The following is a 16565-nucleotide window of genomic DNA, read 5'->3' as shown; positions in this document are numbered from 1 at the left end:
TCGGGAATGTGATGTCTAGGGTAATCACACAGGTGGTGAACGAAGGTGATAGATCCTACCCCTTCCCTAATTTCCTGACCATGTACTTTGAGGATCTAGATGTGGAGAAAAGAAGATTTGATGTGAAAGTGAAAGCAAAGACACTGTTCTTCTGGTACAACACCAAGGGTCCTGATAACCCCAAGGACCCTAAGGGCAAAGCCACTACTTCAAATAGCCAGTCTGACAAGCCAGTAGTAGTAGTGGCTCCTACTCAGCCTCCTTTAGCCACATCAGACATGACCCCAAGACCCTCCACTTCTACAGCTTCAGATATCCCCTCATCCGCAACATATCCTTTGACTGCCCAACGTTGAGCCAGACCCTTGCCAGTATCAACAACTGGATGCAGACAACCATTTCTAAGTTATCTGTACTTTCTACTTCGATGGCAGCCCAGTCTGCACCTCCTCAGCCACAGGTCCCACAGTCAGTGGAGGACACTCTCAAAGAGCTTCTGGAGAACCAGAAGAAGCTCCTGGAGAAGCAGCAATTAATATTGGACGATGTGGGTTCACACGGAAAAGCATTGAAGGATTTGGCCAAAGAAGCTAAGAAACTAAGGAAGACTCGGGCGTCCAAGGAGTTGGTGAAAGAGTTGAGAGTGGAGGTGGAGAGGCTGAAGGTGGATCACTTGCCTTTGGACCTTCTATTTCATGACCCGGCTCCAGCAGCCCAGCCTGAGTCGGAGTAGGAGACAGAGAGGCCACCCAAGAGGAAGAGGGTGATTCCCCATACGGATGATGCTGTTATAAAGTTGGAGGACCCGCAGGAAGGTTCCTCTAGCTAGCCCCAGATTCCAGTACAGGCCCATGACTCAGTACAGGCCCATGTCCCAGTGGAGACACAGATTACAGGGAGCCAGTCACAGGTTCTCGAGCAAATCGAGGACCCAGGGACTTAGACTCAGGATCCTATGCAGACAGAGGGCCAATAAGGAGTTTCTTTTTCCTCTTTTTCTTTTCTTGTGCTTATTTTGGTTAGTTAGCATTGAGGACAATGCTAGATTTCATTTGAGGGGGTAGCCCTATTTGGATGACTGTATATATGACATTACTTTTTTTATGCTTTCTTTTTACCTTTGGTATGTACATAATTTTATCATTTTATTTCACTTTTCGTACTTTTTACTTTTGGTCTGTATATAAAGTTACGTTCTAATGTATATATTCATTCTCTCTATTGTATATTCGACTAAATCCCCTCTTGTATATATTCATTTTACTTTTCGCATTTTTTCTTTCATAGCTTCTTATTTTATTGTCGTAGCTTCTTGTTTTGAGTTTTTGCGTGCAATAAGCCTTTGGTTTTCTTAATGCCACGGTTCTTTCCAAAGGTGGAAATTGTGTGAACCGGGTGGATCTTCCCGATGATGGATGGCATGACAACCTTTTTAAGGGTTTGAGTCTGTTTTCTTTTTGCTTTTTGTGTAAATAGTAGCTAGTAAGTAATGGTGCCTCAGGCAAAGCTTCACTTGGGCCTAACACATTTTCCTTTGATCCTATGGTCAAAAATAAATTGTTGTGTATAAGATGGTGAAAGTTGTGACCTTGAGACTCTTGTGTTGGCCGATAATCATCAAATGGTTTCTCGGGACCATTGTGTTGCTCAAATCTTAGCTAAGGTTGTTGTGGGCTCTTGACTCTATCTCTTTAGCAATCCCATAGCTTGTGTGGTAAGAATTTGAATTGCAAGTCCAAGTCCCGAGCTATCAGTCTAGAACTTGACCTGAATGTTTGTCTAGGCGAAAGCCTAAGTGTAATTTGACTTGAGATGTGATTATAGGCTCTCCTTGATCCGAATGATATCTTGAACACTTCCATAGCCTATCAATGATAATATCCCTAGTCAACCCTTTTGAGCCATAAACCTTTTTCTTTCAAAAAACTATGATACAAGCCTTTACCCGTTCTAAAAATACCCTCTCTTGGCACCCTATCTTTCCTTAGCACAAAGAAAAAGCATAAGTTTGGGGGGAAGAGAGGAGGAATACAACAAAGTGGTAAAAAGGTATGAAATGAAGAAAAGTAAAGGCAATGAAAAAGAAAAAAAATCAAAAAGACAAAAAGAATGATCAATTTGGAAAAAGATGAAAGGATTCAATAAAAGTAAAGAGATGAAAGGTGTGGAAAGTTGAAAAAGGAGAAATTTTTTGAAATGAACAAGAAAGAGTGACAGTGTGTCTCTCTAACCCCTTAGAAAGAAGTTAAATGACTTAAAAAGTCAAGAGAATATGTGCCAAAATGAAGCAAATTGAAGTGCTAAAGGAACCTACTTAGACTAAACATTTCCTACCCTGAACCCAAAGCCTTTACTATATCTCCACAAAACCCCTATATGATCTTGAGTTGAATAAAAATTACATTAGTGGTGACTCACATAAAGGGCAAACTTATGGTACTTAGAGCAGGACTTGTGACCTTCCTTTGAGAGAGATGAGTGTGTTTCTACTATCCTCGTTCTGATTGCTACATTCTAAAAGTGAGGTTTGCTGAGGAAAAGTTGAGGATGTGTGAGTTTGGGTTCCACAATGACCAAAGTAGTAGAAAGAGTTTCTTTGATGGGTTGAGTCAACTCTTGATGCTCTTGTGTCACACTAAATCCATGGTGTTTAAAAGGTCGAATGTTGTTAATGATTCATTTGAATTGAGGAAAATTGTTAGTCCCAATAGATGCTAGATGAGGTCACTTTAGGTCAGCTGAATTTTCTTGGATTTACTCTTAAGGGGTGGGTCTTATTTTATTTGCTTGAGGACAAGCAAAAGCTTAAGTTTGGGGGAGTTGATAACTAGGGATTATGGTTCAGTTTACACTCCTTCTTACCTGAGTTTTGATTAAAAATGTATACAAAATAGTCCCAAAGGCTTACATATAGTACTTGTTTGCAAGGTTTGGTAAAAAAAGGTGACAACTAGTCAAAACTAGCTCAAAAAGGAGTGAAACATGCACAAGTACCAAGAACAAGTCCAAGCACAGTGCAACAGGTCCACTGCGGCCGCATTCCATTAAGTGCGGTCCACACTGAGGAGATTCAGAGAGGTGCTTATTTCGGAAACTCAAGCAATGCGGCCGCAAAGTAATTTGTGCGGACCGCAATGGCCTCACCGCGGCCACAATCGAGATTGTGTGGTCCACAAAGAAGGAGTTCAGAGAGTTAGAAGTTTTGAGGAAATAGCAATTGCGGTCTGCGGTCCTTTTTGTGCAGACCACAATAGAAGCCACTGCGGTCGCGGTGTATTTTGTGTGGCCCGCGGTGGCCAAGTTCAGAGAGCATAGACTTGAAGCCAAACAGCCTCACCGCGGCCGCACCCCATTTTGTGCGGATCGCACTACTCCCGCATGGGTATTTTTTTCCAGAAAATTCAGCCTAGTATAAATAATTTCTTTTCCCATTTTTAGGTCATAAGTTGTAATCTGACTTTGGGTTGAGCACGTGAACGTCTGTTATTAACCATTTTGAGTAATTTTAGAGTAGTTTTATCATTGAATCTTCAAGTATTAGCTTGTAATTAAATCTTATGGGTTTTTCTTCATCTATTTATCAGTTTTTTTCTATTATTATGAGTAGCTAAACCCATTAGCTAGGGTTGTGGCTCAATCCTAGTGTGGATATTTGATGGGTCTTGAGTTTTAAGGCTTGAATGTCTATGGGTGTTTGATATTTGGACTAATTTGGGTTTTCCATGTTGAATTAGTGGTTGCAAACACTAATTTCTGCCTATTTGACTTGGGTTCTTCTTGAGAAAGATAACTTGAGTCTAGGAAAATTAGTCCAACAAGGAATTGGGGCGTATTCAAAAGATTGACAGCCCCAATTAAAGGGTTAAACCTAGAGATAGTAATACCCGACTTGAACCTAAATTGCTTGCACAAATTATCATACCCAATTGGTCTTGAGAAAGTCAATTAGGGCAAAATTACTCAAACTACCAAGAGGTATAGAGTGAGAAGTTTCATGCATTGGTTATATCGTAATCCTCAACATGACAATCTTGCCTTAGACTCGAGAACCCGTCAAGTATCCACCTAGGAGAAAGTCACTTCCCTAGTGCCTCCTTAACTATTTAGACAACCTTTCAAGTATCTTACTCTTAGCTTAATTTGGCATATTATTAGTATAATATTAGAAGTAATCAAAAGACCAAAGATGATTGGAAGAGTAATTAAGAGCAATAACACATCTCTAGTTTAGATAGAAATCCAATTCCTACTTCTAGCTCCCTGTGGATTCGATCCCGACTATCTCGAGTAAAAGCTGCTTCAACCGCTCTCGCTACTTCGTATTAGTGTAGGGTTGGCCCCGATCACCTGTTCATAATGAGACGTATATGGTGGGCATGATTTGTGTTGAAAAGGAATATGAGAACTCTTTTGAGATCCTCGGAGAGCCACTTGCCGCAAAGCTTTCAGCGCTATCAGTCTCGATTTCGGAAGTTTATCTTAAGAACGAGTCGGCAAAAGGGACCCCAAGGCCACCCGCTGAGGTAAATGTGATTCAAATTGGTATATTTCTGGGTAATATCAATGTGCGACTCAGTGGCTAAGATGTCAAGCTTGGTAATTGGAAAGACACTCCTTCTTGGTTAGCCATGAAGGAGTCTTGGTAGTTTATTTTGTCGTCGTTTTTGTTGTCCAGGTTATTTCAGGGTTGTAATCTGGATATTATCTTATGACTCAAACCCTTCTATCATTTTATTTTTCCTAGCTCAACTAGTCTTGTTACCTCGTTTAGTATTATGTAGGTTTGTTTCAGGGTTGTTACCCCAGTTTATTTTGCTTGTTTTGTTGTTCGAACCTTTACACCGTCTGTTTAATGCAATCTCCTATTTTCTATCATTTCTAGTTAGTTTTTGTTTATTTCTCTTTTTCTTTTATAGTTCTTTTAATGGTGACTCTAGTGGCATAACATGCATGTGGAATTCTCAGCATGGTCTTGAAAGTTAATCTAATTATGAAACAATAAAACAAATTTGGAAGATGACAGAGATGTTTGAGGGAAATAAGTAAAGATTTGGAGATTTTAAGATTATTTAAAGCCTAAATTGTGTGAAACTAGGGCAGATAGTTTGGGAAGTTAATAGGATGAAAAGAATTTATTACAAAAGAGTGCGTCACAGACAGTTGAAGCAAGCAACTTTCAGTTCAAGTGCATCTCAAGTTACAAGATAAAGCCAAAAGATTTTGCTCCAAACTGGCAGAAAAGATCCATTGTGAAGAAGAAATTACCCAACAAGAGCTCTGTACTTGACAAGGAACTAAAGAAAAGTGAAAGTCATATCTGTGTCATCACTGCCGAAGTTGCAAAAGAAATGTTATGCGTGATCTTCCTTTTTCATCCTTAAGTGGCATGTGTTGTACTTGGCATTTTCAGGGATTGGGAGACCCTTTTTCAGCTACCCAAATACTTTATACCATTCGGTACCCCTTTTTTGAGCCTATGCTAATTTTCTTGACCTCCCCTCTTTTGGAATCAAGTTAGAGTCATTAGAAAAAAAATATCATGCCACATAAGGTTTGTTTTAGAAACTTCATTCCAAAAGAAAATTTCAAAAAAAAAGAGAGAAGAGAAAAAAAGAAAAAAAAAAGAAAATAGCAGCAACAAACAGTAGTCTTTTAAACTACGTTCGACCTGATTCTTGTCATCACAAGATACGTAGGCAACCTTACGGTTCGGTCTCACCAAATAAAATATTTCATAATCTCACAAAGTCAAGGGTGGGGCATTTTGTCTTAGAAACTCCATCTCAAAAAGAAAGAAAGAAAGAAAGAAAGAATCAAATTCTTTTGTTTTAGAAATTAGGGCAAAGTTTTAAAATGGATTCCAAAAGTTGTAAACAAATTAACCCTGTTATCTTAGTTATTTTGAGCCCTTATGATATCCTTTCTTTCTAACCTTGCCCAAAAGCCACATTACAGTCCAAAAAAGACCTCTCAGATAATCTTTGGGAGTGCCGAGTTAGCCATGCTAAGAGCACATGATATTTTTACCATGGTTAATGCCTTTTCATCTGCAAAATCAGAGGAAATAAGAAGAAAAGAATAAAATGAGAGAGTCTTATTGGTGAAAACCTTTACAAGCACCATAAGACGACGGTGAGTTGAGACAAAGAACAAAATGATAGAGGCTTGATGGTGAAAACCTTTTAGACACTACAAGTCGAATAAGGACCATGAATCAGATAGGATAATCGAAGCATTGAAGCCCAGTTTCACGGCTTAGAGATACAACAAGAGTTGAACATTAGACTTGCTTGACAGATTAGGCCATTAAATCCAAAATGCATGTCACGGTCATTAGAGTTGGTATCCACATCTGATAACTTTCTACTTGGTAATTTTCTTGTTAGATGTCATCTCTTTATGTTGTCCCCTTAACTCTGTTCTTCTTGCCTTGTTAAGTCCTCTTGAATTTGTTTTGTCAGAACAAGTAAGAAATGACATAAAAATCTGCTACCATCTTTCCAATTGCACAAAGTAGAGTCTGGTTAGCACGTCAAAGTGGCATAAGTCAGGAAAGTGTAGTATGCGCACTGAGTGGGTGACAGTTGACATCGACGTACTTCGGTATTCATGTGAAATGTGAAGGTTCGATCAATTCATGAACACAATGCAACAAATAGAGGGATTTGGGACTTGAACAGATCAGATGTGTTTTCTATGATAAGCTTTGACAAGAAAGTGATTAGCCAATAATAGGCAAGGTCCCCAAGTTGAAATTAAAGTTATCATGTCATGTGTAGGAGCAATCACCCTCAAAGTCAAAACCACAAACCAACCACCATGTTACACTCACAAGTTTTCTTTGTTTGAAACAGGGACAAAGACTATGTCCGAATCAAAGCTTGGAAGCTTGAATTTTTCAAGTGTCGTACCCAAATTTTGTCAGTACAATGGTTGTCAGTACATCCTAGTCGAGTCTTTAATTTTGCTCTCATCATTGCATCCTTCATCAATAGCATAGGTGATTTACAGTTTTGCTAACAACTCACAAATATTCCTAGTGCAAACTGGGGCATAAAATTTTATTTGTATTGTTGTTTTTGATTGCAGGCACCCACCTGGAGAACAAGGGGCAATATTTCAAAATTTGGTTTCAAGTTCACATTAGAGAAGCATCAGGAGCCCATCTAAAGAATATGGTCAACTTTCGGTTTCTTTTAAGATCAAGCAGGAGGATACCGCCTGAAGAATAGAGTCAACTTTCAATTTTCAAGTCCAAGAAGCAGTAGGAGCCCACCTGAAAAATAGGGTCAACTTTCAGTTTTCAAGTTCGAGTCAGAGGCATCAGTAACATGTCTAAAGAACATGGTCAACATTCAATTTTCAAGTTCAAGTCGGAAAGGCAACAGGAGCTCGCCTCAAGAACATGGTCAACTTTTAGTTTTCAAGATTCAAGTTAAAGACATCAGGAGTCCGCCTAAAAAACGGAGTCAACTTTCAGTTTCGTTCAAAATCAAGCAGGAGGATCCCGCCTGAAGAACATGATCAACTTTCAATTTTCAAGTTCAAGAAGCATCAGGAGCCCGCCTGAAGAGCAGGGTCAACTTTCAGTTTTCAAGATTCAAGTCAAAGACAGCAGGATCCCGCCTGAATAACAGGGTCAACTTTCAGTTTTCAAGATTCAATCCAAAGACAGCAGGATCCTGCCTGGAGAATAAGGGCAATTTTAAGTTCAAATCAGAAGTAGCACGAGCCCACCTGAAAGGCAAGGTTTGCAAGCTCAAGTCTACTAAAATTTCATGTTTATTTCAAGTCGAAGCAGCAGGAGCCCGCCTGGAGAATGGGGTGAATTTTCAGTTTCATGTTGAAGGAGAAAGTGGAGATTCATAGAAGACTCAAGACAAGAAGTAGATAGGATCTTGTGTTTTTCTTTTATTTTTGCTGTAATATATCCTTTTATTTTGATGTAATGGTAGGAACCGCGGACAAAAACCTTGACGACACCTCAATCGACTCTCCACCTTGGTACTTCATCCCTTTTCCTACTTCCGAACTACACGTGGCTTGATTCCTTTATAGCCAAGTATATGTAGGCAACTCAGATACCAGAGCTCAGTCACATTCTCCTTTCTTTTAATTTTTGGTCTCTCTAAATAAGGGTCGGGTCAAAAAATCTGTCTCGTCGTTCTTTATGTGAAAACTCTTCGTGCTTCCACTCAAAGAGAGGTAGCTGTAGACATGTAATTTTTTATCCTCCCCAAGATTTTACATATTTTAGCATTTAAATATTTAGTTTAGGTCTAATATCGCTATTTTAACTAGTTGACTCTTTGACTTTATTTTATCACAAAATAAAAATTACAAAAATATTTTTCTTTTATTTAGTTAATTGATATTTTATCTAGTTACTTTTAGTTTATTTACCTTTCATAAAATTAAAATAAATAAAAATAATAAAAAATACAAAAATGGTATTGATAGTTTATTTTTCCAAAAAAAAAAAGATAAGAAGAAAATTTTTGGACTAATTTTTGTCATATTTTTATGTGAGGAGCTCAATTTTAAGCTTGAGTTGGCCCAATCTTAAACCCATTACATTTGAGTCCAATACCCAATTGACCCAACCCTATAACCTAAGAGACCTAATTCTTAAAAAGGGTGTGCCATGTATCGTGACCATGCCACAGGAGCTATACCCACAATCACGATGATTTATTATTAATCGCGCCTAAGCAAGCTACGATGTTCAAAATTGTTGAGGCCATTTAATATGATTGTAAAGTCGTAGCTATATGGGATTCATTTGCTAGGAAAGAGATGCATCTACGTTATATGATTTGATGAGGGATTATAAAGTTTCAGGTTCCATCAAAGACTTCGAGGATTATTAAGAGCTAAGGTTCAGAAGAATTTCACTTCAATGAGGCACTACAAAAACTAATTAAATACAAGGGAATGCAATCAAATTCAAATTATGTTATTACTGGTTGTACATTCAAATTAGTACTTAGAATAAGAAAGATAAAGTCTAATCTTGCAGTCATTGTACGTAAAATTGGGACTTAAGAGAGAGCCTTGTCTATGACCGGATCACAACAAATCAACAAAATGACTTGACGCTAGCCTTAATATAATCAAAAATTAACTCATACATTTAAAATCTCAAATGGAATACATATACAGCTGTGAGTACTATTTTTGTACTAATTACTTATTTTCAAATAACATTATCATTCTCTATAATTACTAACATTTCACCATATTTGTAATTTTCTCAAGCCCAATGGCAGTTCATAATCACAAAGCTATCATTGCAGGGGACTGAATTAAGTATAACATACTGAGCATGAATATTTTGTTCGATCTCAGATTTAACAGTAATAATTTTTTTTATTACACCTTAAATGAACAAATTCATGACCTGAATTAATAGAGAAAATAACCTTCTAACTTGTTAATTTTTAGCTTCAACGCCTGTATGTAATATCTTAGCAATGGCCTTAAGAAAGTGTGCTTCAGACACTTGAACTAGCATACTCTATTTCCTCCTCCTTCTTTCACATGTATCTCAGCCCAAACCTCATCCTTGGAAACACCAGTTATTCAAAGAAAATAAGTAAAACAAATTTAAAAGAAAACCATTTTTTCTAACATGAAAATACAGTAAACTCACATTGCAACTAGACTCAGGTTTCAATACAGTAGAGTCAAACAAGATGCAACATGACAAATATCAATCAATTAGGCAATAATGAAACACAACAAAGCATGAACCAATTTCACTACTCTCACTCAAATGAAAGAAAATCTACATCGTTTGGACAGAAGATACAAGGCTTACAACAAAAGCAAATAACAGAAAGTAAATTTCTGACTTTGGAGAAGAGCAACGGCTAATCGTGGGAAGAAATAACAAAATCAATCCCTGTCTAAGGTAAGAGAAACCAAAGATGGAACCAAGCTTAACAAAACAGCAGAAACAACAAAAACAGGTTCAAATCCACTCCAAAATCCAACGAGAACTCAGGAACTACTGAAACATTGCAATGGAATTTAAAGTGGCTTTTTAATTCTTTTTTTTTTGTTTCTTTTTTTTCTTCTTAATCTAAATTCAAATATTAGAGTATTTTTCTCAAGAGAATCAGTGAATCGGTGTCAAAAATGAAGAAAAGGATTCTGAATTTCGGAGGGTTTTTCCGTGTGTGAGAATGTGAGGAAGAGTCCCTTCTTATAGAATGTAAGAGTGTGCTTTGTATGAAAGACGGAGAGTGTGAGAATATTCTACCAGCTCCCTAAAAATTAGGGAATTGGCATCTTTTGTAACAGAAAAATGGACAGTTGTCCCTTTCTAGAATTTTCCCTCATTTCCCACTCTTTTAATTTTTGAAAATTCACTCTTTTAAACCCCAATTTGACCTAGTTCTTTCATTTTATTGCATTTTAATCCTTTTTAGAAACTTCCCACATAACCAACTCAGATTCCACAATTTTAGTGTACCTTTTAGTCCCCCAATTCTTGCAAATCACTTTTCTTTTAACCTTTTATGTTACTTCCAAATATGCTGACCTCTATCCAACCTCAAACAGAAATCATCAATTACTCAATCACACATTTACATGGAAGGCATGTATTTGAAGTGCTAATCTAATCGAAAAATTTAAAACACACAGAAAACCATTAAATTGCCAAACATGCGACTGACTAATAAAATCCATCCATAATCATATTCAAAACAAATATACTAGATGTTAATCTGCTGTTACTTAACCAATTTATAAACCAAATTAACCTAATTAAACTAAGTCAAACGGACCACAGAAAAATTAAAAATCCTTCTATTTTCAACAAACCATAATAACAAAAAGAATAATAGAAAAAAGTGAGGGTGTACCTATGGAAAGAAAGATGATTCAATTGAAGCAAGCTTCAACAAAGCTTGGCCGGTCAGTGCCTTTTTGATGAAGGCTCGGCGAGTTTCGAAATGAAACAAAACTAACATGAAAGAACAATAAATTCACGTAAGTTTGAGCCAAAACGAATCTGAGATTTTAATAAAGAGATGGACTTAGGGTTTTCTGACTTTTCTACTTTCTTAGATTTGAAAATCGGGCAAATATTCAGCAATTTGAAGGGAATGACTATGGGATTTGAGGAGATGAGGAATTGGTGAGTGTTTGGTCAAGATTTGGTGGTAATTGGTGGTGGTGGCTGCCGGTGAGGGATTTGAGAAATTGGGGCGGCTAGTGTTTGGAGAGAGGGTGAGGAAGATGAAAAATGAGGTGAGTTTGGGGGTTAGGGGGTCGACAAATATAAAGGTTTTGGTTATTCAGTTCCCAGCCGTTAGATCATAATTGATCAATGGATGAGATCATTTGGGGAGAAAATGGGGTCGATTAGGTATTAAGAGGGCTGGACCGGTTTTAAGTGGAGGTGGGATTGGGGAAAATGAAAGGAAAATTGGGTTATTACAATTATTCGGGCCCAATTAAAAATGAAACTAAACCAAACTTTTTCTTCAGTTTCTCTTAATTTCATTTTTGGCCATTAATTAAATTAACATGATATGTAAACTATCAAGGCCCATTTCCATTATAGGTCAAGATGGCGTCCAACACCATTATCAGGCAAGCCAACGCGGAAATATAAATAAGTGTTCACTTTACTTTACCAAAAATAAGTACTACAATTTCTAAACTGGAAATTTAAAACAAGTGATAATCAGTAATGTACCCAAAATAATTATACAATTCCCAAAAGAATAGTCTACTAATGTGTGTGCCAAGACTTGGTGTCACAAGTTGTGGGCAACTAGTAGAATATACGAAAGAATAAATCTATCCTACTGTCTGAAATAGAATAGACAACCAAAATAAAGAGAGACTCCATCAAGCTGCAGAACGGCGCAGGATGAAAGTCTCAGACTATGATCAGTGATGTGCACCAGACAGATAGCTAGATGTACCTGCCTTAGATCCTGTACAATTAAGTACAGAAGCATAGTATGAGTACATAAACAATATGTACCCAGTAAGTATCCAGTTTAATCTCGAAAAAGTAGAGACTAGAGGTCAACTTAATACTTACTAGGGTCAAATAATATAATAAAGTATTATGCTAAGCATGGAAGTCGTAAGTAATTAACAGTTTGTAGCAAGAAGTAATTAAGTCATGTCTTTAATAATATCACAGTTAGCCATTTATATTTCAAAACATTTAACACATCAAGTCATGAATAAGATTTTACATAGATATCATGCGCACATTATGCCGAGGTCAATGGCCCGATCCAACAGAAAAAAAAACTGTGCACTGCCAGAGAGTCGAATGGCGCGGACCATAGATACATCTATTTCTACCAAGGCGATCGGCCCGATCCACAAATATCAATTATCATCAGGAAAATACATAAAGGCACATTTATATTCAAATAAATTCATACAAGTGTTCAACAAGTACATACATTCACTTATGTTCGTTTCCAATTCTCTAGCATATCCTAAGTAATCACATTAGCAAGAAAATACATAGACATTCGCAAATATGGCATGACACGGGTCCTAAACTACCTGGATAATTAGCAAAATAATAGCTACGCACGGACTCTCATCACCTAGTTCATACGTAGCCCCCGCATTTAGTGGCAAATTATTCAATTATTACACCTATGGGGACAATTCTCTCTTGCAAGGTTAGAAAGGAGACTTACCTCACTCTGAAGTGTACTTCCAATACCAAGAACGTGCTCAAACTCTCAATTTGGAGCCGAACGATCCAAAACTAATTAAACGAGGTAGGAACTAGTCAATAAAAGTTCACAAGATCACATTCTGACAATTAAAGCAATTTTCCAACCTTAAACACAAGTTTCCTAAAAACCGACCCCAGGCCCACGTGCCCGTATTCCAAAATTTTTCGAAGAAAGTTATTCTTTATAACCTAAGGATCAATAATATATGATTTCTAATTCATTTCATAATAAATTTCGTTGTTAAATCTAACTTTTATCAAAACCCTAGGTTTTGCTCTAACCCCATGATTTTACCTTAATCTTTGTGTGTTAATCTACCCAAGACTCAAGTATTAAACTAGAAATAGGTAGGATAAACTTATCTCAAGATGCTAGGAGAAAGTCCTCTCTCAAGAGCTTCAAAATCGCCCAATGGGGGAGTGAAAAATGGCCAAAATGGCTTAAAGCCAGTATCAAATGAAGCTCACTGCTTTAGTGATTTCCGCATCTGCAGTCCCATTTCTGTGAGAGGAAGGCCACATCTTCAGATTTGACCAAGCGAGCTGGGACCGCTTCTGCGGCTAAGGAGCCGCTTCTACGGCTTTGGCTTGGCCTGCCTTGGCCGCATCTGTGAAAGGACAACCACTTCTACGGTCTCGCACCTGCGGCTGACCAACCGCAGGTGCGGTTAGGACAGCAACCTGAAGCTTCAGCTCTTCCCAAATTTTCCAACTTCACTCGAGCCTCGTCCGATTGACGCTCGGGGCTCCCGGGCCCCACCCGAACATACCGACAAGTTTGAAATCATAAAACAGACCCGCTCGAACCTTCGGAAGGCCTGAAACAACGCTAAATCTAAGAATAACCCCCTAAAACCAATTGAATCAAACTTATGAACTTCAAGTTCTTCAATTTATTTCTAACGTGCCGAAACGTATTTATACTACTCGGATTGACACCAAATTTTGCGAGCAAGTCTTAAATGTTATATTGGAAATGTGTTGGGCTCCGAAACCAACATACGAGCTCAATCATTAGCTAATTTTTTAAATCCTTTGAATTTTAGTTTAACAATTTCTAATAAAAATTCATTAATCGGGCTACAGACCTCGAAATTCGATTTTAGGCATACGTCCAGGTCCCATATTTTCCTACATAAATATCTAATGAAACCGTCGCTGGAATTGAGATCTTATTCAAAGAGAAAGATCTCAAATATCTGGATTTCTTTTTGTATATTATATGGATGATCCGATCCGCAAGGACCATGATTGGGAATTCACTCTGGGACCGTCAAAACACAAATTCGGGTCAGTTTCCAAAAAATGTTGACCAAAGTCAAACTTAGCCTTTTTCAGAAAATCTTAACGAATCAAATGAGCCTATTTCAACCCAAACTCTTCCAAATCCCGAACCAACCATCCCTGCAGGTCGTAAATTAGTTAAAGCAAGCACGAGAAGTTTTATTTAGGGGAACATGGTTCTATAAAGCAAAACGATCAGTCGGGGTCATAACATTCTCCACCTCTTAAATAAACGTTCGTCCTTGAACAGACATAGAAAAGTGCCTGAGGTGCCGAATAAATGTGGATATCTGCTACGCATGTCCTCCTCGGACTCCCAGGTCGCCTCCTCGATTAGTTGGCCCCTCCACTGGACTTTCAACGCTGAAATCCTCTTGGATCTTAACTGGCAATCATGTCTATCAACAATGGAAACTGGCTCCCCCTCTAACCCAAACTCTCATCCAGCTAAATAGTACTGAAGATTAACACATGGGACAAGTCGGCATGATACCTCTGAAGCATGGACACGTGGAATACTGGATGAACTCCCAATAAGCTGGGGGGCAAAGCAAGCTCGTAAGCAACCTCTCCAACTCACCTAAACTTCTTCCCAAACCTCATTATACCTTTCATTGGTAAGACTTTTAAGAGTACCTTCTCGCCAACCATGAATGCTACATCACGCACCTTCTGATCCGCGTAACTCTTCTGTATGGACTGAGCTGTGCGAAGCCTTTCCTGAATCAACTTCACCTTATACAAGGCATCTTTCACCAAGTCTGTGCCGTACAACTTAGCCTCACCAGGCTCAAACCACCTGATAGGAGAACGACATCGCCGCCCATATAAAGCCTCAAATGGAGCCATCTCGATGTTGGACTGGTAGCCGTTGTTATAAGCAAACTCTACCAAAGGCAAGAACTGATCCCACTGTCCACCAAAGTTAATCACACATGCTCTAAGCATGTCCTCCAAAATCTGAACTATCCGCTCTGACTGCCCATCGGTCTGAGGATGGAATGCTGTGCTAAGTTATACCCGGGTCTCCAACTCACTCTAAACGGTTCTCCAGAAAAGCGAAAGTGAACTGAGGGACTCTATCTGATATGATGGACACAGGCACACTGTGCAACCGGACTATCTCCCAAATGTAAATCTCAGCCAATCTCTCCAAAGTGTAAGTAGTCACAGCCGGAATAAAGTGTGCCGACTTGGTCAACTTGTCAACTATCACCCATACTGCATCAAACTTCCGCAATGTCCGGGGCAACCCAACAACGCAGTACATAGTAATGCGCTCCCACTTCCACTCTGGTATAGCGTCCTGCTGAAGTAGGCCACCCGGCCTATGGTGCTCAAACTTAACCTACTGGAAATTCAAACACCTAGCCACATACTCCACTATGTCCTTCTTCATTCTCCACCCCCAATAATGCTGCCTCAAGTCACGATACATTTTCATCGCACCCGGATAAACGGAATACCGCAAACTGTGAGCCTCTTCAAGTATCCTCTCCCTCAGTCTCCCTTAGGAACACATAGGCGACCCTGGAGACGCAAAACATCATCCTCGCCAATAGAAACCTCCTTGGAACCTCCCTGTGGCACTGTCTCTCTAAGAACCGCCAAATATGGTTCATCGAATGATCTGCCCCAATAATGAAGACTGAGCAACCACACACGCAAGAACTCGACTGGGCTCTGAAATATCCAACCTCACAAGTCTATTAGACAAGGATTGAATGTCCAACGATAGAGGCCTCTCCTCTTTTGGAATGAATTCCAAGCTACCCATACTCTCTGCTTTCCTGCTTAAGGCATCCGCGACCATATTTGCCTTGCCCGGGTTATAAAGAATGGTGATGTCATAATCCTTCAGTAACTCAAGCCATCTGCGCTACCTCAAATTGAGATCTCTCTGCTTGAACAAATGTTGTAAGCTGCAATGATTAGTATAAACCTCACATGACACCCCATACAGATAATGCCTCCATATCTTAAGAGCATGAACAATCGCGGCCAACTCCAAATCATGCACAGGATAATTCTTCTCATGAATCTTCAGCTGACGTGAAGCATATACAAATAACTCGCCCCTCCGGCATCAATATACATCCCAATACAACACGTGAAGCATTGCAATATACCGTATACATCCCCGAACTGAAAGGCAATACAAGAACTAGTGTTGTAGTCAAAGTTGTCTTGAGCTTCTGAAAGCTCGCCTCACAATCATTGGACCAATGGAAAGGAGCACTCTTCTGGGTCAATCTAGTCAGAGGTGATGCAATAGATGAAAAGCCTTGCACGAATCGCCTGTAATAACCTGCTAACCCAAGGAAACTCCTGATCTCAGTTACTGAAGTAGGACGTGGCCAACTCTGGACTGCCTTAATCTTCTTGGGATCGACCTTAATACCCTCTCCTAACACAACATGCCCCAAGAATGCCACTGACTCTAGCCAAAACTCACACTTGGAGAACTTAGCATATAGCTTTTGCTCTCGCAAGGTCTGAAGCACTACTCTCAAATGTTGCTCGTGCTATCCCAGGCTACATGAGTATATCAAGA

The 16565-nt window shown here is 38.9% G+C and overlaps 1 protein-coding gene across 1 annotated transcript; it reads right to left on the bottom strand.

Moving 5' to 3' along the window:
* Window positions 1-7646: 7646 nt before the first annotated feature.
* LOC138885464 (uncharacterized) lies at window positions 7647-14959 on the bottom strand. The gene is made up of 2 exons (XM_070166415.1): window positions 14592-14959; window positions 7647-7737 (listed from the first exon to the last, which is right to left on the bottom strand). The coding sequence occupies exons 1-2, from the start codon at window positions 14957-14959 to the stop codon at window positions 7647-7649; spliced, it is 459 nt and encodes a 152-aa protein (XP_070022516.1).
* Window positions 14960-16565: the final 1606 nt, after the last annotated feature.

The sequence above is a fragment of the Nicotiana sylvestris genome, chromosome 2 (assembly GCF_000393655.2).
Source record: "Nicotiana sylvestris chromosome 2, ASM39365v2, whole genome shotgun sequence".
In the NCBI taxonomy this organism is placed as follows: Eukaryota; Viridiplantae; Streptophyta; class Magnoliopsida; order Solanales; family Solanaceae; genus Nicotiana; species Nicotiana sylvestris.
Note: the sequence above shows the minus strand (reverse complement) of the source record. Positions and strands in the feature narration are given on the sequence as shown.